Raw genomic sequence first — 25,844 nt, forward strand, 5'->3', positions numbered from 1 at the left:
TCTGGGGCGGGAGGAGGAGGGCCGCAAAAGTGGGCACGCCTTCTCTTCGTGATTGGCTAACACATTTAAAGGTCCCGTAGAGGATTGGCTGTTCTTTTAGCAAGCATTTTTGAAAGTTCTTGGCTTATTTGAAAGCTCTAGCTTTGGAGTCGGTACCGGCTTCGGCGTGTTTGCCGCCGCGTCCGTCCATCCGTTCATCCATTCATCCTTTCTCGGAGACAGACTGCTAGAAACTGTTTCCTGCAGGTGGAAACCACAGCGTGGGACGGGGAGGGGCGAAGGGGCTTGGCCAGTTCTGGAACTTGGATCCACGCGGGAAGGTTTGTGTGGCTGCAGAGAGGGGTCGGTAGAGACTCATGCTTAACCCAGTAACCCGGGCTTCTGGGGAAGGGGCTTGCGTGTCCTTTTCGAAGCTTGGAGGTGTAGCACGAAGCCTCCTCCTCAGAAGCTCCGGAACACTTACTTCTCGGCAGCCCTCCCACTTCTCCCTCCATACTGTTTCCCTGTCCTGCTAACTCTCCAACTCTCCCCAAACTCCCGCTTCTTTTCTCCGAACTCAACATTCTCCTCCCACGTGCCCCACCACCCCCACGAAGGGTCTCGTTGATCCCTCTGGATTCTCTTTTCTCCATCCTTGTGACAATCCTGATGTCCCCATTGCCCCACCATAGATTCTGCATCTCTTGTGATAGTTACTGTGCCCCTATGTTCTGTGACAAATCCCTAAGTGGGTGCCTCCGGTCAAATCCGAAGTCCCAATCCCCGTCCCAGTTCTGTTTCTCGGGCCACCTCATATAAGTTGTTGGAGAGCAAAAATCTTTTGGTTTTCTTTTTATATCCCCAGGGCCCGTGCACCTTGCACATAGTCCGTGCTTATGATAGCATAGGTCTGGACTATCTGTTAGAGACCTCAGAGGTCAATACCCATATTTTTACAAATGAAGAAACAGCCATAGAGAGGGATGCTAAATGTTTATTGAACTTGATTAAATTAAACTGTATCCATTTCTTGTTTCATTTCTTCCATTTTCGGGATCCCCAAAATGATGGAGATTCAGCTTCCCCCTGGTGTGTATTCCAGTTCTAGAACCTACCCTCAGTCAATTCTTGTATTGTATCTTATACCCAATTCTTCCTTCTTTGGGGATGACAGATTCTCTATCTCTTCTGCTTGCCCCTCATGTATTCAAATGACAGACCCTCCATCTCCAACTTTTTTTTTTCTCCTCTGATAAGTCTTTTTGGTTTAAATTCACCATCTGTCCATTTCCATGTCCATCATCTAGGATACTACAATCCTTAAGGATGGATATTAACCCCCTGTCTTGTGTCAGACTTCTGTGCCCATTTAACAGACTCTATCCCTGGACAGGGTCAGAGCTGTCCTGCCATGCTCTCGGAGTCGGAACCAGGCAGCTCAGCGCTACATTGCCGTGTGGCCCTAGAGGAGCTGAGCCCTGGTGGACAACCCAGGAGACGGCAGGCCATCAAGGATGCTGAGCTCAGCTTGGGCCGAAATGAACGGAGGGAATTGGTGCTGCGCCTTCAGGGGACAGGTCGGTCCCGCTGCTTCCCCCTGCGCAGTGCCAGACTTTTCACCCGATTTGCAGCTGTTGGCCGAAGTGCCCTTCGGCTCAGTCCTGATTCTGACTCTGGCCTTAGCGCGGGTCCCATCCAGCTGCTGCTATCTGACTGCCCACCCGACAGGCTGAGGCGCTTCCTACGGACTTTGCGTCTTAAACTGGCCACAGCTCCCGGCCCAGGGCCAGCCCCTTTCCGATCCCGGCTGTTTGGCCCCCGACCTCAGGCCTTTTATAACATCAGTCCTATCCAACCAGAGAACATGCAACCGTTAGTGGCCACTGGAACTCAGGACACAACCCCTGTGAAGCGGCAATGTCCCCAAGACGGAAACCAATCAGGCAAGGTGAGAACTGAGTCAGCAACTGCGGAATGGGAGTACAGGGGTACACAGGGGTGAGGAGAGGGCGATAAAGGAATCATGGCAACACCAAGGGGAGAACAGCTCACATCTAATCCAGTTGCCACTTAACTAGCTTTGTGACTTTGGATTCCTATTTTCTTACCTGTAACAAGGAGAAAATCCTTTCCATCACAAGGTTATTGAAAGGATCTGTCAAGGTAATATATATATAAAGTGGTTTTTAAATATATGTAATTTGGAAAAAAAATAGTTTAAAAAGTAGGTTGAGTTTATGTATTTTTAAAATGATACTAAAGGTCTGCTATTTTGTAGACAAATCACTTTTTCTGTTCCATTTTGGAAATGATCATTTAATTTAGTGTTTGTCAAGTTCTGATTTTTTAAAAAAAGAGGTATATATGTTAAGATATTTACATTGTCATTATGACTGAGTAAAAGGCAACATAGCATAATGAATAGCCAGGCCTTAGGGTTGAAAATACCTGGGTTTCAATCCTGCTCTGACCCCTGATAATCCTATAACTCAAGAACAAATCACTTAATTTCCTGAGGGCCTGGTTATAGAAGATTTGCAAATTTATATTAGTGGAAAGAGTTTCTTCATTGCAAGTTCCCTGTGTAGATAAAATTCCAGGTATATATGATTTCTCTATCTCTCCCCCCCAAAAAATAAAATATTACAGGATAAGAAAGATTAGAGGGAAAGGGAAAAATTAATAAGGAACAGAGATTTAGGGACCTGATCTGATTAATTAACAAATATTTGTGTCAGGCCTTGTGCTATGTGCTGGGTATATGAAGAAAAAAATGAAAAGGTCCCTGGCTTCAAGGAGTCTCATTTTTCAGATGAGAAATTGGGCACATTGGTAAGGGAGGTGATTTCCTTACAGTCATACAGCCTCCACAACAGAGTCAGATTCTGACTTTTTCTCTGGTCCTTTGCCTCTGAATCCAGCATATATCTCAAGAGCTCCTTGGCTCTCAGAAAGCACTTCTGACTCTAGACTAGTCCTCCCCTTCTGCTTTCTAGGCATCTTCTACCAAGAGCATGGTACTCAGGCATCGGCTCCAGCTTCCCACCCCCAAGCCCCAGCTGTCCCAGGAGCAAGCACGGGTGCTCAATGCTGTGCTGAGGGGCAAGAGCATCTTCTTCACTGGAAGCGCAGGTGGGGAGCACATGGGTTTAAAGGAGATGGGGAGATTAATGTGGGGATTTGTTTTGCTTGGCTCTACCTATTTCTAAGTTTTGCTCTTCTTGTTTTCTCAATGGATGGTAGAGGGAGAGGTGGAAAGAATTCTGAACTGAAAATAAAATAAAATTGAGTTTTTATAAAAAGGGAATGGGGACCAAGCATAGGAAGAAAGTGATGGGGATCTTCAAGGATCACCTGAGAAGTCATCCAATGTTTCCTTAACTCCTTTGGCCCCTGACCAGGCACAGGGAAATCCTACCTGCTGAAGAGGATCCTCGGCTCCCTCCCCCCAAAGGGCACAGTAGTCACAGCCAGCACCGGAGTGGCTGCCTGCCACATTGGGGGTACCACCCTTCATGCCTTTGCAGGTTTGTAGTAGGAAATTAGGGTATGGGAAGGGGCAGGGCTGGGGCACAACTGAAACACTAGGTTTCTAGATGGGTTAGGATATTAGAATTCAAGGAAAATCTTCAGATAAAAGTGAAAAAGACCTGGATTCAAATGCCACCTTTAACACTATCTGTTTGACCTTAAGCACATTACTTATCTTTTCTGGGCCTCTGTTTCCTCATCTGTAAAAGAAAGGGTTAGACTAGATAGTCTCCCTGAAGCAGACTTCTAAAGCTGGATTCTTAGAGAAGGCTCTTTGTAGTCTAAAGGATGGGCTAAGGTCTAACAAGGCTGGCTCCAAAGACAGGTGAGACTCTCCAGGAGGGAGGTCAGTCACTTCACAGAACTAACCTGAGACTCTGGCTTTTACTAGGAATTGGTTCAGGAAAGGCCCCTCTTGCCCAGTGTGTGGCTCTGGCACAGAGATCCAATGTACGGCAGAGTTGGGTGAGCTGTCAGCGTCTTGTCATCGATGAAGTCTCCATGGTAGAGGCAAGTCTGTTTGACAAGCTGGAAGCGGTGGCCAGGTTTGTGTGCTGGAGAGGAAGGGATGGCATGGTTTTGGGGGAAAGGGCAATATCGTACCAGGTTAGGTAGAGAAGGGTCTGACCATTCCTGAGGTTGCTTGTGAGTCTTGGAGGAACATCCAGATCTATCAATCTGGATAGATTGCCCCTTCCCATCTCTTCCTTTTTCTTTCCAGAGTTGTTAGACAGCAGGACAAGCCCTTTGGGGGGATTCAACTCATCATTTGTGGAGACTTCCTGCAACTGCCACCAGTGACCAAGAACAACCAGCCCCCTCAGTTCTGCTTCCAGGTGTCTGTCCCCAACCATGCTCTTTTTTCCTCCAGTAAAATCAAATAACCCACATTTTCCTCTCTTCTCACCAAACTAGAGTCTCCCCTTTCTTACTTGAGTATCTGTCCCACCTAGACAATGAGATTGCTCCCCTCTACTAAGAGAAATAATTTTCCCTATTCCTTTTTTAATTTATATCTTTTATTTCCAGATATCACCCTTTCTTTACTCTCTGCCTCTCAATCCATCAGTACAAAAAATAAAAAGAGAAAAAGCACTTTAGAAATAATTAAACAATGCAAAATGTAAAATCAAGTTTTACAGTGTGCATAATGTTCTATACCCATAGTCCCCCACTTATGCAAAGGAATTCTTACCCACTTTTTATTCTCTCTCTTCCTCCTTCCCTTTCTCCTGCCTACTCTTCTTCCCTCCTCCCTTTCCCTTTCTCTGTTTCTATCTCTCTCCCTACCAGGCAAAAAGCTGGAGGAAATGTATCCAGTTGACTATGGAGCTGACTGAAGTGTGGAGACAGACAGACCAGACTTTTATCTCACTGCTACAGGCCGTTAGGCTAGGCAGGTGAGTCCAAGCTTTGTGGAAATTTTTTGTTTGTTTGAAGCTGTACACATAGAAAGAATATGACACTATCCTGTGATTTAAATTTACTCAACAGAAGGAAGGCTCAGTAAAAGGGGTGACTGATTGGATTTGTAGGGACAAGATGAGAAGGGAGAAAAGCAAAGAGAAGTTACTCTATGCTCATTGATATGGTTTGTATGAGAAATTAGAAAATTGATTCAAGGGTCCATTTCCTATTGCTTGCCCCAGGTGCCAATACTACTAATTATGATCCTGGGATCAAATTGGTGCAAGAATAAAAGAACGACCCTAATTCCACATGGGAGTTTAGATTTGATAGGGTAAGAAATAGGAGCCACTGAAGGTTTCTTATCAGAAAGGCTACACAGCCTAAGTCGTGGTAAAAGAAGATTAATTATGCAGTGGTATGGCAGAGGTTCAAAGAGAAAAAGCCTAGAGAGAGGAAGCCACAGTCCAAATCTACTGACAATGATGAGGGCATAAACTATATAGAGGAAGAAATTGAAGGATCATAGCTATAGAACTATTAAGGAGCCTTAGAGGCTGTCTAGTCCAACTCTTTCTATAAATCTGGAAACTGAGGCCCAGAGAAATTAAGTGACTTGCTAGTGTCATACAGCTATTAAGGATAGTTAAGTATATGAAGTAGCTTTTGAATTCCTATATGGTCCTATATGACCAATTCTGATGGATGTGGCTCTCTTCAACAATAAGATGATTCAAACCAATTCCAATTGTTCAGTAATGAAGAGAGCCATCTATACCCAGAGAGAGGCCTGTGGGAACTGAGGGTGGATCACAACTTACATTTTATTTTTTTTCTCTCTTTTTTTTCTTGATCCTATTTTTCTTATGTAGCAAAATAAATGTATAACTATGTATACATATATTGGATTTAACATACATTTTAACATATTTAATGTATATTGGACTACCTACCACCTAGGAGAGGGGGAGAGGGGAAGGAGGGGGGAAGTTGGAACAGAAGGTTTTGCAAGGGTCAGTGTTGAAAAATTACCCATGCATATATTTTGTAAATAAAAAGCTTTAATTAAAAAAAAAAATTAGCAAAAGAGGAAAAAAATTAATTCAGGCCTTCCCAATTTTAAGACCAATATTCTATTTATTCCATAATGCCTCTGAAAATGAAAGAATAAATAAGACTTTTAAAAAAATTTAATCTCCCCCTCCCTTCACTCCTTCCTGCACCTATTAAGAAGTCAGGAAACATAATACCCATTACAAATATATTTCTGTATTATCCCTATTAGCCATATTTGGACTGGGGACAGAGAGAAAGCAAGAAAATTAAAGGAAACAACATGCTTTAGTCTTGCACTCTGAGTCCATCATTTCTCTATATGGAGGTGGATAGCATGTTTTATCCTGAGGCCTTTAGAATTGTTCTGGATTATTGTATTGATCAGTTACTAAGTTTTTCACAGGTGGTTAATTTTACAATATTCTGTTACTTTGTACCATGTTCTCCTACTTCTACTCACTTACTCTACATTGGTTCATACAAGTCTTCTCAAGTTTTTCTGAAACCATCCATATATCATGAAAAGAAACATTTTTAGTGAATTAAAATCAGTCAACAATTTTTTATTGAGAGTTTTTTATATGCTCACATAGACAACTAATGATAAGGATGAGGAGCAGGAAGATTGTCATGAAGAAAGAGGCAAAAAGGGTAAAGAGCCAGATCATGCCCCAGATCAGGGGTTCTCTTAATCTTTTCATGTTATGAACTCTGGCAAACCTTATACATGCCATCTCAGAATCATGTTTTTTAAGTGTATTAAATAAAATTTAAAAGAATTACAAATTAATTATAATGAAATAATTATCAAAATATTTTTTTTTTAATTCACTGTCCTCCCAGTTAGGAACCCCTAACTGGAGTTATAGCTATATGACCACACAGCAGCTACATTGTAACTGGGGGGAAAAGGCAAGTGAAACATTAGAACTACAAGAAAATAACTGCCAACCAATGAGAAATCCAATATGGAATTCTCTGGCTTAATACATAAATTCTGTGCAAACTAGTTAAATATGGCCTGGAGCAAGAAAGAGGCAACAGAGAGAAGTTGAAGATCATTAGATAGGGCAACTAAGTGGCACAGTGAATAGAGTACTGATCCTGGAGTCAGGAAGACCTGAGTTAAAATGTTGACACCTTTGGACACATATACATATATTGTATTTAACTTATACTTTAACATATTTAACATGTATTGGTCAACCTGCCATCTGGGGGAAAGGGTGGGGGGAAAAAGGGGAAAAGTTGGAACAAAAGGTTTTGCAATTGTCAATGCTGAAAAATTACCCATGCATATATCTGGTAAATAAAAAGCTATAATAATTTTTTTTTAATTGACACTTACTAATTGTGTGATCCTGTATAAACCACTTCATCCCAACTACTCATCCAAAAAAAAAAAAAAAAAAAAAAAAGGAGGAGGAGGAAAATAATGAAATGCTAAATGAAGAATTAGATTTGAAGTCAGAAAGGCTTGGATTCAAAGCCAGCTTCAGACACATATATAGCACACTTTTTTTTCTTTTCTTTTTTTTTTTTTTTTTTTTTTTTTTTTTTGGGCTGAGGCAATTGGGGTTAAATGACTTGCCCAGGGTATTCAGCTAGGAAGGGTTGTGTCTGAAGCCAAATTTGAACTCAGGTCCTCCTGACTTCAGGGTTGATGTATAGCACACTTTCTAATGTGAATCTCAGCTGGCTAATCTGTAAAATGAGAGGTGGACCTTGGCATTTGGAGTCACTTCCTAACCCCATTCTATGATTTTAGACTCAGCCCTATTCCTGTAGCTCCTCACATTTTACAAATCAATCTCCTCAGGATAACTCTGGGAGGAAAGAGTAATAACTGACATAAATTAAAAGTTTGCAGAACATTTTATAGGTTCATTTTAGCCTTTCATCAGCCCTGTCAGGTAGTTAGTATAGGTATTATTGTCCTCATTTTACAGATCGAGAAACCAGGGCTTAGAGGTGGTTAAGACTTGCCCAATGTCACAAAGGAAGTACGTTTTGGAGCAAGGAAATGAGAAATCAGGTCTTCAGGCCTCCCTGATCCCAAGCTCCCCAGCCCTCTTCTCAATATGTCCTGAGGGTAAGTGTAATCAAAGAAGACTTCATGATGGAAACAGACCTGTACCTAAGCCTTAAAGGATGGGGGAGAATATGGATGAATGGATAGAAGAGGGAAAGCATTTCTAGAAACAGAAAATAGCTTAAGAGAAGGGAGAGAATTTATCAACAAGAATTTAGTAACAAATATTTTAAAGAGAAAAAAGAGGAGGAAGAGAACACTGATCAATATATTAAAAAAATTCTGAAAAACTGATGCAATATTTGACCCCCACGGGCCTCTGCAAAACATCAGGATTGGGAGTACCTTCTCATATTACTTGGGAGTCACATGCCTTGTAACTTTGCAAAATCCACTTCACACACACCCTCTTACCAGGACAGATATCATCTCCCTTACCTTTCCTGCGGGTGGAGTGTGGTCTTCAGTGGGTTGGGGAGTGTCTACCCTAATAATGATACCCCATATCTCCCTACCTCAGGTGCTCAGACGAGGTGACCCAGCAGCTAAAGGCCACAGCCAAACACAAAGTGGAGCACGATGGGATCCTGGCCACAAGACTCTGTACCCATCAGGATGACGTGGCTTTGACCAATGAGCGAAGGCTGCAGCTGCTGCCCGGTAAGGAGGAAATAAATGGGCCTTGAAAAGGTAGTGAGTAGGGGGCAGAGAGAGGAAAACTATTCCAGAGAGTTGGAGCTGTAGACTGCTGGCCTGCCTAATAGGGATTGTAGTGGAAATAGAGTCAGAACTTATGAATTTTAACACTGTCTCAGATGCTTACTGCTGTGTAGCTCTAGGCAAATCATTTAACCTATTCATTTTCCATTCCCTCATCTGTAAAATGGAGATATTAATAGCAACTACCCCACAGGGCTGTTGGAGAAATAAATGAGGAAATATGGATGTATGTGAGTTTACACAAATACACAAACATATATGTGCCCAGAGTTCTGCCACTTTGACAAAAGGGAAGATGATGATCCTCACTTATGCTGATTTTTGATATAGTAGTCAAGAGCCCTTGACTGGAATCAGGAAAATCTGACTTCTAGTATTGCCTCATACACAACTGTGTGGCTAGAGCAAGTCAGTTAATCTTTTTCTCAGACACTGGCGGTGTTTCAGCAAAGTGGAGGAAGCCATCCATCACCATCTTTTCTCCATCCACCAAGTGGGCAGCTCGTTCTTACTCAGTTGCCAATTTCTTTGACACATTCCTCTTCTTCAGTTTCTTCTCCTCTCCTCCTGGGAGGAGGGGACCAACCAGGAGCCCCAGTCATATATTTAGCAGGGGTCAGAGCACATATCCTGCTGGAAGGGACCAGGACGCCCATCCCTATACCAGTTCTATGGGATGACTTCTGTTTTATATAGGTCTAAGACTTAGGACTGAGTAAGATTTGAGATAATCATAGGATTTGGATCACCAGAGCTAGCTAGCCTTTAGAAAACTTTGTCATCTCTCATTGTCATCTTTTTCCCCCCTTCTCACTTTGCCTTGTCCCTTTACAGATCCACTTACTCTGCCCTCCCCCTATGAAAATGACTTGCAGGAAAGTAAACAAAGTCCGTGCTCCCAAGACTGAATCCTCACTGACCAGTCCTCCCTTTGCCTCTCCTTAGCCTCAGGCATTCTTGACAATGAAGACCACATATGATGACTCTCAGGATCTTTGCATTTTCATGAAATTTTAAGTTAAATGGATGAATATTTTATTGTAAAATCCACGCCAGGAGAGATCAATAGACCAGGGAGGAAAATATTGCCAAGTCCTACTAAGCCATTTCCTCAGTGGCAATTACCATCTTTCAAGGTCCAGCTCTCAAACTGTTTCCTTCTTAAATTATCCAATCTACAGAATCCTCTACCTTCTCTGCTTTCCTAATAATCCCTCAAATCCATTGCTGAGTCTACCCCAGGCCTTCCCTGGCGGAAGGGGTGGAGGAGAACAATATGTTCCAATGGCCATGAAAGGACTTAAGAGAATAGTCAGACACTGGAGATTCCAGTCATCTTGACTTTTTGTCCTGACACTGGACTTCCAATGACTGTGGGAAAGAGAAAGGGAGTCTGATGACCGCACTACTCTGCCTTATTTAAATCTGTTTCAGCCAGGAGTGAAGAGATCACCTGGCAATGTCATCAGTCCTCTTCAAAAATGAAATCTGAAAAGGCAGCTGGATGGCACAGTGGATAGACCATCTGTTCTGGAGTCAGGAGGACTGCGTTCAAATCAGCCTCAGACATTTAACATTTACTAGTTATATGACTCTGGGCAAATCACTTAACCTCAACTACCTCACCCCACCCAAAAAAGGGTGGGGAAAGGGATGAACAACAATCTCTCTGGGGTCAGTTTCACTCTCTGTATGATGGGTTATTAATAGTGCCTACTTTACAGGGTTATTATTGTTTATCCTTTTGTTCCTTTTTTTTTTTTTTGAAGAGGACTGATGATATTGCCAGATAATGCCTTGCCTCTGAATCCTATTCATTCTCAGACTGTAAACTCTATAAGAGTTAGGCCATGTCTTATCTAAATTGCATATCTTCAACTTTTCACATGAGAAATACTTTTCAGTGGCTACCAAATTGTGTTCTCCCAGGCCAAGTCTATAACTATGAAGCTGTGGACAGTAACCCTGACATGGTGAAGACTATTGATTCTCAGTGTCCAGTGAGTCACCTCCTGCAGCTCAAGTTAGGGGCCCAGGTAAGTGGGAAGGTGGGACCGCAGGGGCAGAGCTAAGTCCCAGATCCCAGCAGGGTCATCTCGAGGGTCTGGGTCTCTGAAGGTAGTCCTCGTTTCTTGCCTGCCCATGATTTCCCTCAGTTTTTGAGCCTGGTTTTCTCTCCTTTTGTCCTGTTAGTTCTAGAGCTTGGGTCTCCTGCTCTCTGGGCCGGTGTATCTTGTTCCCATCTCATCACCCTGCCCCAGTCCACTGTTTGACATAAGGGGATAAGCACCAAACTATCAGTAAGGGTCTTTCCATTTCTTATAGACTTATGATTACATCACTAGGTGATGCTGGTGAAGAACTTGGCAGTGTCTCAGGGTCTGGTAAATGGAGCCCGAGGGGTCGTGGTTGGATTTGAAACAGATGGTAGAGGTAAGACCTCCTTGGCTTCCACTGGGATAAAAAGCAGGTCTAACCAGAGGGGCAACCCCCAGTTCTGAGGGAAGAAGGACCAGCAACAGTAGGATGCAACGAGGTTTCTGGACAAACTGCCAGGCTCCTGATTCTCTGACCTTAGGTCTTCATGGCTCGATTCCACTTCCTTCCTAGCTCTGAGTATTAATAGTCTGGTTTTCTCTTCTTCACTCCCTGCCTACCCCAACCAGGGCTTCCCAGAGTGAAATTCCTATGTGGAGTCACAGAGGTTATAAGGACTGAACGATGGACTGTTCATGGCCCTGGTGGCCAGCTCCTCACCAGGCAACAGCTGCCCCTCCGCTTAGCCTGGGCTCTGTCCATTCACAAGAGTCAGGTGAGAACCAAGGAAAGGATGGAAGAGACAGAGGAATATACAGAATGAATCTTGGGCTAGAGTGGAGGCTGAGGGAGAGTCTGATGATTTAGGTATGGAAGGGGGGGGGGTAGGAAAGTCTGTGTCTTTAAGGATATGTTTCCAGAAGTCGTGGAATATATCTATCTAGATAGATATATAGAAATATAGATATATATCTCTTTGTATCTCAAGGGCACAGAGCAAGCTTTTGGAGGACTCCATCCTCTTTCCCCAGGATCACGTATTTCAGAGCATTGCAAAGCCATTTTGAGAGGGTTATTAGGGCTGCTGCTGAATCTTTTCTCCTGGCATTGCACCTCTATCTTTCTGCTTTAGCATCCACCAGTATGGTTTCTGTGGCCTCGAGGGAGTCACTGTCCCTCTAAACCTTTCTCTCTGTAAGATGATATATCTATATTTCTCTCTTCCCTCTCACCCAGATCCCAGTTTTTGTTTCCTACCTCCTGCCTTTTTCCCCCTTCACCTTTTAGAAAGCAACTCTTCAGGACCTTTGGAGGCCTGAAATTGCAGCTAACAGAGGTATTTGCCTCCCATGTTCTAGGGCATGACTCTTGACTGTGTGGAGATCTCACTGGCCCGAGTGTTTGAGAGCGGCCAGGCCTACGTGGCCCTCTCACGAGCTCGAAGCCTGCAGGGTTTGCGAGTGCTGGACTTTGACCCCTCTGTGGTACGGTGCGATCCTCGGGTGCTAAAATACTATGCTTCTCTACGGCAGCAGGTAACTAAGATGGGTGTGATAAATGAACCAGAAAAGAGAAATGCTCTGGAAGGCTGGTTTGGGCCCTAGAGCAGCAGCCAGGAGGAATGGACTGGCAGGGGATCCACTCTGCAGGGAGACCATGCAGGTGTAGGGTGATAGAAATGACGATCTGGAGGTCTCCTTGTTGGATTAACTTAGGAAGAATCAGTCAGGTGATCCCCAGGGAAGAGAGTTAATACTAGAATGCAGGCAGGAGGGTGCTGGGATGTCTAGGCAGAATGGTGCCTCCAGGTACAGGGAATAGGTACAGGGAGGAGATACTGAATGCTGACCTGTCTGTCTCTGTCCTAGGCTTATTTGAATGAGGATGAAAACGATTCAGAACAAGAAAACATAGACCCTGACACAAGTTCCAGCACCAAAAAGGGCAGAAAATCCTAATTCTCATACTACCTGTATGACCTTGAACTCAGCACTTAACCTCCAGACCTCCACTTCCTCATCCATAAAATAAGAGGAATGTACAGAATGGCTTGTGAGAGCCCTTTCAAGCCTAGATATTTATCTTGTAAGTTCTGTTATATGTCCCTCCCCTTCATTCTCAAGGGGAAGATCTGTGTCACTTCTCCCAGACATCATTCTTTTTCTGTTCATCTTTGGGCAGGGAAAAGTGTCTTCTACTACCTCACTCTTCCCTCTGAGCAGGGAATCCTTACCCTACTTCTCTGGCTACTAGAGCATGGACTTTAGTCCTGTATCCATCATCTTTGTCTTCCAATCAGAAGTCACACTTTTATATGGAGGGGGTTGTGATTTTTTCACTTCCATAATTTCCAGAAGGGGCTGGGAGCTGAGAGAAAGATTCTCTTCCCCTTGTCGACTATGACTCAAACTTCCTCTTCTCTCCCTCATTCCTGGGAGCCACAAATAAGCTCTAGTTCAGAGGTTTTTAAAAATATGTAAATATATATGCACCCCCACACAACTGTATTTCAATATAGTTAATTTTCTTTGTCACTCTGTAATGTTTCATTTTATGTATCTAAAGACATTATTCTGACATGGGTCTGTAGGCTTACCAAAGTCTATGAGGCAAGAAAAACCTTATTAGTTGGTAAGCTTATGTATGAATTATACCGATGGAAATTAAAGTACATTCTATCAGGAAATTATTTAAATTAAAGATATTAATTTAAATTAAATTAATATTAAAGAACAGAAGCCATTTGCTGAGAGATAAATGGTTAAAGGATATGAACTGGAAGTTTTCAAAAAAAGACATGTAAGCTATTTACAACTACATAGAAAAAAAATGCTCCAAATCACCAATAATTAAATATAATTGTAAGTAACTCTAAAGTTCTGTTTCACACCCATAGGATTAGCAAAGATGAGGAAAAAACAAAATTGACAATTGCTGGAGAGGTTGATGGAAAATAGGAACTGTAACATTTTAGAAAGCAATTTGTAACTATGTCTAAAAATCACTACAGTGTTCATACCCTAGGCCTAGCGATACCTCTATTGAATCTAAATCCTAAAGAGATCAAAGAAAGAGAAAAAGGAACCATATGTACAAAATATAGTAGTTCTTTTTGACACTGGAAACCAAGGGGATGCCCATCAATTGATAAAATTATGGTATATGGACATAATGGAATATTATTGTGATGTTAAAAAATGATGAAGAGGATGGTCTCAGAGAAACCAGGAAAGACTTGTATGAACTGATACAGAGTGAGGTAAGCAGAATCAAGAGAACCATTTACACAATAAAAACATGATAAGGCAAAGAACAGCATGGCTACTAGGGAGAGGTAAGGTCTAGGGGATCTCTGCCCAGGGAGCCCAAATTTTCCCATAGAGATATATAATCATGCACAACTGGGAAGCCATCCTCACAGCTTCAGCTACTGTATGTTCTGGGGACAGAGAATTACGTTTGGAATGAATTACACCCTACTGGACTCATGATTATCTTTCAGCTAATCAGACAAATTGACTTAACAGTTTGAACACATTCTGCTCTGAGAGGAATAAAGGCATTCATTAGCAATCCTACACTGGGCAAAACTAAGGAAGATATACAAAGTTTCGATAAGGCATAGTCCCCGCCCTCCCTGGAGTTTATAGCCTGGGAGGAGAGATATTAAGTAATATTAGCTGACAAAGCCAACATTTAACTTTTCATGTTCCGCCAAAAAACACTATAAATTGCAAAATACATACAGGTTGATAAGGAAAGTTTCTCACCAGGAGTCCAGGTATAAATGAATGAAGGAATAAATAAACCTAGTGAGTAGCAGTGTGGTGAGTAGCAGTGTGGTGACCAGCATGGATTGGAGCTCTAGGTTCAAATACATCTCCCAGCTGTATTCCCAATTCTCTGGATTTTGCCACTGTACCTTGGCTACTTTCTCACCCTGCAACATCCCCCTCCACCTTGTTGGTCCCCCTTCCTATTGCTGAATTCCTATAGTGCCTCCATTGAATGATGGGCTAGGTTGGTCATGCTCCATTCCTCTCCTGGCTGTGCTTCTGACAAGACAGACAACCACCAAACCTCAGGATAGGTATCTTTGCTTCCCACACTCCCTCCCTGTTTGATGTCAATGGGCACCAGTCACCCTTTTCAGAGCTTGTTTTTTCTCATTTACAAAATAGGATTAAGTCCAACTCCATTTATTTCTGCAAAGAGGATCTGTGAACCGGCATTCTATTCAGCTGCAGCTTCCTTTTTTTTTTTTTTTTTTTCCTTCTTCCTTTATGAAGGGAATATCAAGATAGATATGATTCAGTTCCTCCAGCAGTATGTTTGTCTGCTTGTTGGTCTCTGGATAAGGAACTCACACTTAGGAGCAGCAGCTAAGTTAATGTTTCCCCATAACACAACTGACTGAAAATGACAAGGAAGACAATATCCTTCTGTACGTGTTCTCAACTGTAAAACAAAAACAAGCCCAAACAAACAAGAAACCCACAACTATTTGATTTGAAAAAGGAAAAAAAAGCTTCCATCAAGGTAGCTCCCATGAGTCACACAATTGGAAAAAATTTCTTGAAAAATATAACAATGCTTAATCAGAAAGCATTAAGTCATGGAAGCTGTACTTTTAGTCAAGGAAGACAATCCGTCCCAGACTGCTGATGAGAGAAGAAGGGGAGGTCTTCATGATGTTGTTTTTCTTTTTTAGGCAACTGGACTTAAGTGACTACCCCAGCTGGAGATTAGACTTGAACTTGAGTCTTCCTGACTCTAGGACAAGTGAGTGCTCTTTTCCCTATGCCACCTAGCTGCCCCAAGTTCTTGTTTTTTAATTAAGCCATGCTATTGCATCAAGGCCCAGGTCATCAGAACCTCCTAAGTGAGATTCTCAATCCCTCAAAGGAGTTTGGCCTAAAAATCTTTGTGAAACAAAGGAAAGTATTTTTGTTTGCATAAGAAATAACATGAGCAAAGACTGGGAGAAGGAAAGCCATAAAATAGAACTATGTGCCTACAATAGAAAAGTAACAGCAAGAGAGCTGGAAATTTATGGGGTACCAAAATATGGAAGGCTTTGGAATTTGAATTTACTTGGTAGGCAACAAGGGAGCCACTGAAATATTTGAGCAAAAGAATGATGCAATTAAGTCTATCAGTCAAACAATCAACAAAAATTTATTAAGCATTATGTGCAATAGGCACATGTGGTAAGTGCTGAGGGACACAAAAAGGAAGCAAAAAAAATCACTGTCCTCAAACCTACATTCTAATGGGAGAATATGTATGTAAAAAATATACTATATCTATAACATGTATATACTATGTATAATACATATAACAAATTATGTACTAAATAATAATATATAACAGTACCTAGTATATAATAAATTTTATAGCAGCTAGTGTCTAATAACATTATATAATAGTAGCTAGTGTCTCATAGCATAGTACATAATGATGAGCTAGTGTCTAATAGTACAGTATACATACTATAGTGTGTAAGATGGTAGCTGGTGTATGTATAGTAGTAAGAGATGGTACCCAGTGTACGGTAGCACACTACAGAACAGCACCGCGGAGAGCGCAGAGCCGGTGGGTTGGTGGCCCAGCATGCAGTGACCGCATTTACGCGGCGCGTGGACCGCTCCCTTGGATCTCCGCTGCCGCCCACTTCACGCCTCGGACGCGGGAGCGATCCCCGCCTCTGCCCAGTTCTCCGCTGACCCGGCTCTCAGCTGCCTGAAACCTGGGAGCCCGCGCAGCTGCACCTGGGAGCCCGCGCAGCTGCACCTGGGACACTTCTGGCCGTGATGCGCAGGGCGGATCAGACCAGACTGAGGGCAAGCAGCAGGACTTGGGCGGAGGGGAGGGACAGACGGAATAGACTGGCAGGATGGAAGTGAAAGGACTGGGAAGTGATTGGCTGGGACAGCGATGAGGGAAAGAGAAGAGTCATGGAGGACTCCGAGAGAGAAAAAAGGTCAGTGCTTACCAGCACCTATGAACCTGGATGGAGAGATTGCCATTAGCTGGAGTGTGGCGCCTCCTCGTGGCCGCCCCGATTGTGGCTCTGACCCGGCCGGGAGCACGTCTGCATTCAGAACCACTGAGTGCACCTCGGAAGGGATCCAGGCCCACTCGCTCCTGCTCTGACCCTGACAAGAGTCTTTCGTGACCATCAAATCGACGTGTGTCAAATGCTCTGAACTGTAAAATACTCTTCGATGTAGAGCTGCTATCAGCATCCTCACCCTCCTGATGATTATCGCTGGGAACCGTCTGACAGGGCCGCCGGTGGGAGGGGAACCCGGGCTTCCCAGGCCTGGGGGGAAAGGGGCTGGGAGTCCACCGCCCTACCCCCACCCCAACTCGGGGCCACAACGCTTGCACCCACGCTCAGCACCTGGGCTGTCTCGTTTCCTGAGTCGTTTCCGGGACAACAATGAAAGGACAATGAAAGCTATTGGTCGGCATCCACTCAAAGGACCTGCCCACCCCCTCCGCCTCTTTAGTTGCAGAGGGGAGTTCTGAAGGGCGAATCTAAAGAAAGGAGAGCAGGAGATGAAGACAAACTACCCCCCCCAAACATCCGATCCCCGCTAAGCCAGAATTTTCCTAGGCCTGGGCATCTCGTCCCCGCTCGGCTCCCTGCTTTTATTCCCCCCCATGCTCGCTTGTTAGGGTTCTGGTAGACAGACCCTTCCCCCCAGAAACCTGGCCCCTGTTTTACCAGGCAATCAAGAGGCTGGTCCTTACAAGTGAGTGAGCAGCACGAGGACATCGCCGCAGCCTCGAGAGAGCTCTAAAGGGAAGGGAATGAGTGCGGGGGGGGGGGGGGGGGAGGATGCGGGGAAGAGGTCCATGAAACGCCGGGAGAGACGCGGGAGGTGGCGGGAGAAAGGCTCCAAGGATCGGGGGCTGCTTCTCCCTGCCGTCACACTTAGACCTTGTAATGCCGGAACTGACTTCTCTCTTAAGCCCGGAGACAGGCGGAGTGTGTCACTTTGCTCAGGCTCTGCTTCCAAGCGCAGGAGTAGAGATGGATGAATTAAATGGATGGCTGGAATCAATGAGTGAAGCACATTTATCAAGTGCTGGTGACTTGGGTTAGTCTCTAACTCTGCTCATATCTAAACAGGCAAAGGTGCTATCAGGAGACAGCTTTTTGGACTTTGCTCCCCTTCACCTCAGCCCCTGGCTGGTTGATCCCCTTCCCCACCACATCCCTTTCCTTCTTCCCTGACTATCTCTTCCTCTCTCTCAGGACCGATGATGGTGAATGGGTATTCTTGAAAGTCGTCGGCCCATGGGTGAGGGAAAATGTTGGGTAGGAGGAGAGGGAGTAATGAAAATGTCAGCCTCCCTTCTAGAGACTCAGTATGGTACAATGAAAAGAGCCTAGGATTCAAGAATTAGGAGACTGGTTTTATGACTAATTTCAACTCATTACTTCATTTCTCTAAGTAGTTTCTGGGGGTTCTTGTGTCTGTCCCTATTTTCACAGATGTTCAAGACCCAAAATTATTGAAGTTGAACATGACTCCATTTTCTCCGCGGAGAAAGAAGAAGAAAAAAAGTCAAACACTGATCTATTGATGATAGTGCCAACAAAATCCTGGGGACCATCGAAGAGGTGAGTGAACTGGAAAGAGAATAGCATTCAGAGCCTCGAATGAGACTTTAGGCAAGTCATTTTACCTTGTCAATAAGATAGATATCCTCTTCAGGCCCCTCTCAGCTTTGACCTTTGATCCTTTGACAACTAGATCCCAGGTTGGCAAAGGAGGGCTCTTGGAGTATAATCTCACCACCAAAATCAGTTGGCTGGAGATTGGACATGCTAAACAATGCCTATTTGCTATTTCTTTATTCAAAAAATATTTATTAAGCATTCATTGTTACTATTCTATGGATTTCATCCCCCATTAACTTTGTATTTATTCTGTAAGTTGTTTGCATTCACTCCTCTGATGCCTAAATATTGGGGGAGAATAAACAGTCTGCTGAACTGGGCTTTGAAGGGTAACCTAAGTGGGGCAGTGGATAGTCAGGCGGTCCTAAGTTCAAATCCAGCCTCAGATGCTTGCTGTGTGGCAAGTCACTTAACCCTGATTGTCTCAATTTTCTCACCTGTAAAAGGAGCTGGAAAAGTTAATGGCAAACAAAAGAGCCTGACACGATTGAAAAAGACTAAACAAAAATGGGCCTTTTAATAAGAAAGGCCTGGATTCAAATCCTCCCTTAGACTAGCTGTGTGACCTGGGCAAGTCACAACTACTTTGTACCTTAAGTAACTCCCTACTAAGCCCTTGTAGCTTTCTCTAGACAAACTCCTAAAGTGATATTAAATGGTTCCTTGAAAACAGGGACGTTTGATTCTCTATTTGTGCCTTTAATGGGAGTTTATGAATAAACACCTACTAAGTGTTCCTAAGGCACTTTGAGCAAGCCCTCTCCTGAGCATTGTTACTGTGGGCCAGTGTCCAGTAAAAGAGGGAGGAAAAAAAAAAAAAAGAGGTAGGGAGGGCTGCCTCCACTCCCCCAGAATGATATTGAGGCCCATCCCCCACTTTCACTAATCTTCCCTTTCCTCTTCAGGTCCATAAAGCCCAAATGGCCAGAACCAGTCTTCCCTGCTGCACTGGATCTTGAAGAAGCACAAACAGAAGAGGACACCCAGAGGAAAAGGGTATCTTATTGCCTACCCTCCTTTAATTGGCAACCAGTCTCCCTTCTGCAACTGCTGGGGTTTTCATCATTTGACGTAGATGGTGCCCTGGGTACCTTGAAGTAGGCAAAGTTTCCTAGGAGCCTGGAGGAGCCAGGTCCAGGAGAGAATGATTCTGAAAACTGGGCTCATTTCTTGTCTACCTTTGTGCAAAAAACAGCCCCCTCCCCTTTAGTACATTACCATCAACAACCAGATCTTTATTGAGGACTCACTAAATGCCAAGATGGGGAGGAGGTGGGGAGAAGGGAGAGATGCAAAAAAAAGCATCATCATAATACCTGAGATTTGTATGATGCTTTAACTGTTCACAAAGTGAGAATAGGGGGTTTGTATTATTGTTATCCCCATTTTTAGGAAGGAGAAAACTGAGGCTCAGAGAGACTGTGCCTTGCTCAAATTCCCACAGTGGCTGACTTCAGAAGAAATAAGCTATGTTCTTTATTCTCAAGGAGTTTACAGTATATTTAGGGAATCAGGATCAATATAAATGGGGAAGGACCAGAGAATAAGGCAAAAAATAAGGCAAAAGTGTACACATACACATTTATACATATATATATATGTGTGTGTGTGTGTGTGTTGTGTGTATATACATAAATATTTTTGTGTGTATACCATACATATATATTTATGTATGTATATATGTATGGTATACATACAAAAATATCCAAGCTTAACTATAGCCTGTTTGGGGGAGGAGAGAAAAGGAAAGGGGAAAAAAGAATAAAGTAAAAAGTAGATGACAGAAAACAAAAGAAAACCTACAAGGAAGCAAAGAAAAAAATGGACAGTTATAAATTCAATGTCTTCTATTATTATATATGCTTTCCTGAAATGGAAATTTATTGTTACATATTTTGAATTCTCTATGCACATGACAATGTTTTTTCTCTCTTTTTTCCTTCCCACCCTTTTTTTTTTTTTTTTTTTTTTTGCATTTAAGTTTTAAATAAATACATTTTTAAAAAGAAACTGAGTAATGCAAAGCTAAGGGCAAGAGTGATTCAGAAAAAAAAAAAATAGAGAAATGGTCAGTAAAGTCTGTGTGGATTTAAAGCTTCAACCAGACATTAAGAATGTGAGAATAGGATTTCTTTTGATTAGAAGGACGGCAGCAAGTATTACAGGAAAAGAAACCTCCCCACACACTTTTCTCTGCACTTACTCATCCTGGCTTTACTATCTAGTAATAATACCTGGCCATAGTTAGAGTCAAAGGAGGCTTCAAGCCTTAAAATAACTGTATCACTCATTCTAATGCCTGAAATTCTCACCTTCAAGGACTTTATTTTGGGTTGGGATTATCTGGCAAAGATTCCCCTTAAATATAGATCTGTAGCCCCAAGAGAAAAGGTGGTTAATCTATTAGTAACTACATTAGTACTCATCAGTACCTTTGCTGGAGGCAGCTAGGTACCATAGTGGCTTAAAGGGTGGAGTCTGGGGTCAGGAAAACCTGAGTTCAAATCTGATTTCAGACATCTGCTGACCCTGGGCAAATCACTTTAATTGACTCAGTTTCTACAACTATAAAATGGGGATAACAGCATCTATTTCACAGGTGATTGTGAGCATCAAATGAAATAATTTGTAAAATTCTTAGCACAATGCCTGGTGCCATATAAATGATAATAATGTAATAGAAGCAGTGGTAGTGGGTGGTGGTAGTGGTGGGGGAAGCAGCAGCAGAAGGAACTTTGCTCCACGGGAGGAATCAGGAAAACATGATTTCAAATCCTGCCTCAGACACTAGTTGTATGGCCCTGGGCAAGACACTTAACCTTTGACTGCCTAGTTTCTTCAACTGTAAAATTGGGATAATAACTTCCAGGCATCTTGTGAAAATCAAATGAGAAGTTTGTAAATTGGCTTAGCATATGGTAGGTGCTAAAAAATGCTAGGTATTATTAGTGAAAATTAGCACTGAGTCTTCAGGAGTGAATGTAGTAAAGGCAAGTTTTGAAGGGAAGTCCAAATTCTCTTCTGTTTTTATTGTGAATTCTTTTTGCAGAGCAGTGAGATGCTAAGTTCTGGGAGAGAAACAAAATTCATATAAAACTCAGACCCTGTCATAGAACTCTCAAACTCTCAAAGATCTAGGACACATAAGTTTCATGTCAGAAAAACGAGGAAGAAACAAGTTACTTTGGAGTTTAAGGAAGGAAAGGATGTAAATGGTACCTCCTTAGGAATCAGTTTAGTTCTAGACACTCAGGGGAGAAGAGGGAAACAGGTGATGGGGCATTTGCAACCAGGTACTCTGTCTCAGTAAAGTGGGGAGGGAATAGAACTCCATTCTGGTTGCCTTCCTGGGTCCTTCCAAGAATAATGACTGGAAGGAGCATGTGGAGACCAGGCTTTTATTTCCTCCAGTTCAAAGCATGGGTCAGTGACTGCTTAAAGCAAGTTTCCAACAGAAAGGGTGTAGAGCTTAAGGGATTTAGCTACTTGAGGACACCAGTGCCAGAGGATAGGAGGTGTGGAGGACTGGGAGGGAACTTGACTTCAATATTCAATATCCTGGGAAGGGAGGGAACATAATTTGGTTCCATTCCAGGTGGGGCCCAAGGCCTTGAATGATGCTGGGCTGATGGTGCAAGGGCTCCACTGTGAAGTTAGCCCAAACCCCAGGAAGACTCCTAAGAACAAAACTTTAAGGATCCCAAAAGTGGCTCCCAAGCCCAAGGACCCAAGAGGAAATTAGTCAAGTCCTAGAAATATTTGAGAAGAACAAGGAAAGGTAGCCATCAAAACTCAACCTGATCCAGCTCCCTACCTCCAGCTTTCACCCACAAGTTGCCTTTGGGGAAAAGAGGGGGGGGAGGAAAGGGGTAGACCCTGATGAAAAAAGAAAGATAGCTGAAAAGAACTTGAGGAGGTGGGGAGGGAAAGGACAGCGAGCATACAAACCATAGCGCTCATTTCCATAGCCTTTAAGAAACATCAAAGATGACTGAGGGAAACAGGGCAGCTATCTCCATTTTACAGATAAGAAAACTAAGGCCCAAGATCACAGAACAAGTTAGGTGGCGTGGACTCTTGAATCCTGACCCTTCCTTTCATCCCATCCTACAACCCTAGTGCAAGTAGAGTTTTCTATTGTCCTCTGAAGAAATGGGTAGGGGTTGGTGCTGAGCTGGGGGAAAGGAAGGAAGGGGTATTCTCTGCTCTTTCCAATCCTAAGGATATCTTTGTAATGCTCTAACCAGGATTTCCTTACTGTGTGACTTTATCTGCCAAAAACCTACTTTGTCCATCCTTCACCAGAAGTGCCCAAGACTAACCAAGGTAGGTACACATCATCTAACCCCCTTCCTTCCAACCCTTGGCTCCAAATTACCCTTCTGCTTTCTCCTACAGTGTAATTCACTTTTAAAGCCTTAAACCCCAACTAACCAATGATAAGGATACACACAAAAACAAAGATATTCATGTGGATCCTTAAAGAGTTTACATTTCACTGAAAAATACCCATGCATATATCTTGTAAATAAAAAGCTATAATAAAAATAAATAATAAGAGTTTATATTTTATTAAGTACTGAGAGCTCCCCTAGTGCTGATTCTAGGGCCCAGCTCCACCCCTCCTCCCCACCCCACCCCCCAGACCCCTCTCTCTTCCCATAGCATCCACCCATGTATTTCTTCCACAGGACAACATCCACCAGACTGTCCAGAAAAAGACTACGGAGGCTAAGGGCACGTGCCTTTTCCCCAAATGTGAAGTCTGGACAAATGGTCATGTTGTGAAGCCTAGTTTACATGAAAATTCCTTCATCCCTAAGCTACTATAATATACACTCGCCATTTACAAAACCCCTCCCCAGGACCCAAGGCCCCTCAATCTCTCCAGACCTGCACAAGCCACTTAACCACCAGGTGGCACTAACTGGCCGATCGTTCCTAGGAGAAGTGAGAAGGAGGCTCCTGAAGTCCAAGAGTGTGGGAGGGCCACCCTGGCCCTCCTCAGAATCCTTTGTCCTCCCTCAGGCCCTGGTTGGGACCAGCTTTGAGGACAGGCCCTAAATTTTCAAGGAATAATAATGAGAATAAACATCAGGCCCACGCCAATGCAATCCGTCTCTTGAGCTTGTCCTCCTAAAGCTAGGCACAAGCTAGGCAGCCCAACTTGCTCTTGGAGCCACCATCCAATGGCTTGGAAATTGTTAACCAGAATTTGGCAGGAATAAAGCCAAATACTTATACAGGGAATTTACAGTTTTCAAAGCACTTCCAAGTCCATTTTCTCATTAGATCGTTTGATCACTGACTTCATGTGAGCAGGTTTAATTGACTCTCATCCTAAAGATGGGGAAACTGAGGCTCAAAGATGAAATAAGTTGCCCAAACTCAATAGCAAAGTGAAAATAGGAGTAGGACCCATGTCTTCTAACTTCTAGTAGAAGACTTTCTCCAATACTGGGTGCCTCATTTAATAATCCCAGGCAAAAAACTGAGTCAAAGAGTCAGGGACCTGGTTTGAAATCCCCCTCCTGATTTTTGAGATTTACCATCAGTGTGAACTTGGACAAATCACTGGATTTCCCCAGGTCCCAGTTTTCTTACACGGACTCTGATGTCCCTACCAAATTTAAATGTATCTCCAACCCCACCCTGGGCAGTCCTGGGCAAGGTAGATGGGAGAAACACTCATTTCATTATATTCTGTCCCAGAAAGCCTATCCTTAAACTCTTCCTCTTTAGAGTCAGAGGGTCTCCACAGGCTTTCAGTTTGCAATTTAAATGCAAATACCCTTTGGACAGGGATTTCCTTCCCATCAATAAAACCAGGGTTAAGTCAAGGATGGAAAAGTTGTAGGGGAGAGGGAAGGAGTGAGGAACTTTGGCATAATCAAAGCTCCATATAGACATTAACTTTCATTTTAGTCGTCATGTCCCCAGCAATTTATTACTTAGTAGGTGTTTATCCAGGCTGCTTGATTTGTTTGGTTGTTTCAAATGTTGCTCACATATATATGGACTTTGTTTCCCTCTGAATGTAAAACTCCATGAGGGGAGTAATTTTCTGTCTTTGTATCCCCATTGCTTGGCCCATAAAATGCTTGTATTCCTAGGGTGGCTGGCACATAATAAGAGCACAGTGCCTGTGGATGAAAGCTTTTGTTCACCCTACCTGGATTATCTCCATCTGTTGAATTCCCATCCTTTAAAGCCCATCTGCGGTACTGATATGTCATGGATCTTTTCACTGATTGCTACCTCATAAAGGTACTTTATCTTTTATCTATTTCATGAACTTTAATATCCACTATTACATATTGTAGCTAACTAGGCACATCTTATCCCCCTAAATTATACTGGACTGTAACAAATTCAACATTAAGAGTTTATTAGGGCAAGGCACCCTGCTAGAGTACATTCAACAAAACCCCTTAAAAATGTTTGCAGTTTTGAACTAAATTCAGTAAGAGAAAATTACAAAGAGCCAAGTTTTAAGCCCAGTAAAATAGAAAACCTATTGATACTGGAAGAGAACTCAGTTCTACTTCTGCTTCACCACTTAATAGCAAGTTTCCTGCTCTCTCAATTGAAGGAGTGGACCCAAATTTCTAAGTCCCTGACAACTTTGAACCAAAGAGCTTAAGACAATAGTTAAGGTAGACATGTTGCCTACTAGAGTTTTACTCTCTACCCCAATTCTTTGGGGTTTTCTCTTCCATTTTTCGGCCTTTCCCCCTCCTCTCAATATCTGTTCTTGACTGGACACTTTAACAAACCCTCCTCCTCCTGCCCTCATTTCTTTCTCCTACTTCTCTGAAACTTTCTCCTTTGCAAGTCTGGTCTATGAACTACCATAGAGGTCTCCTTCCTGAGAGATGCCCTCTCTGCCCTCAGCCTCACTTGTCCTGAGCTGGTGTTGGGTTAAGTAAGCAGAGATGCCCAAGTAACTCTCAGGCACAAGGGATATCCTATTACAGGGCTGGGGAAGGGGCAAGGCGAGAAGTGGGGCTAAACAGAAGGGGGGGTGCAGAAGAATCTAGAAGAGGCCAAAGGCAGGAGCTAAGATCAGTGGGAGAAAGGAGTAGGATAAAAGGCTGTGATTTTCCACAGGACTGAACCCCAAATGGTCTCAGGTTTGGTTCTTAGGATGCTGGCCTATAGGAGAAACCTCCTGCTATAGTTAGGGCATGTCTAGGGACCAAAGCCAAAGGCCAAAAATTTCCCCCTTCTTCTCTCTTTCCCTTTTCCTCCTCCTCTTTCTCCCTAAAGGCTGGACTCTCTCCAGTCACCCCTGTTTCCCTCTCCCTCCCTCTTTCCCCAGCTCTCCCCTCCCCTTCATGTTCCATGCCTATTTAAGGCAAGAGTGCTTGTATGATTTTAAACAAT

General features: G+C 43.2%; 1 protein-coding gene across 7 annotated transcripts; it reads left to right on the plus strand.

Moving 5' to 3' along the window:
- The first annotated feature begins 135 nt into the window (after positions 1–135).
- Positions 136–25,301, plus strand: PIF1 (PIF1 5'-to-3' DNA helicase). 7 transcript variants are annotated; one of them, XR_012486961.1, is made up of 20 exons: positions 136–320; positions 1,373–1,927; positions 2,976–3,111; positions 3,381–3,506; positions 3,902–4,055; positions 4,232–4,346; positions 4,804–4,910; positions 8,526–8,665; positions 10,655–10,761; positions 11,071–11,158; positions 11,392–11,537; positions 12,121–12,297; positions 12,631–12,847; positions 15,474–15,544; positions 18,270–18,398; positions 19,364–19,454; positions 22,054–22,236; positions 22,485–22,578; positions 22,706–22,784; positions 24,572–25,301. XR_012486961.1 is itself a non-coding variant. In XM_074294833.1 (13 exons), the coding sequence occupies exons 2-13, from the start codon at positions 1,391–1,393 to the stop codon at positions 12,718–12,720; spliced, it is 1,923 nt and encodes a 640-aa protein (XP_074150934.1). In that variant the 5' UTR covers positions 136–320; positions 1,373–1,390; the 3' UTR covers positions 12,721–13,296. The 7 variants fall into 7 exon arrangements, 1 of the variants encoding a protein (XP_074150934.1); XR_012486958.1 differs by lacking the exon at positions 24,572–25,301 and adding an exon at positions 23,150–23,572; XR_012486959.1 differs by lacking the exon at positions 24,572–25,301 and adding an exon at positions 23,150–23,572 and having other exon boundaries at positions 136–1,927.
- The last annotated feature ends 543 nt before the right edge of the window (positions 25,302–25,844 follow it).

Source organism: Sminthopsis crassicaudata, chromosome 2 (assembly GCF_048593235.1).
Source record: "Sminthopsis crassicaudata isolate SCR6 chromosome 2, ASM4859323v1, whole genome shotgun sequence".
In the NCBI taxonomy this organism is placed as follows: domain Eukaryota; kingdom Metazoa; phylum Chordata; class Mammalia; order Dasyuromorphia; family Dasyuridae; genus Sminthopsis; species Sminthopsis crassicaudata.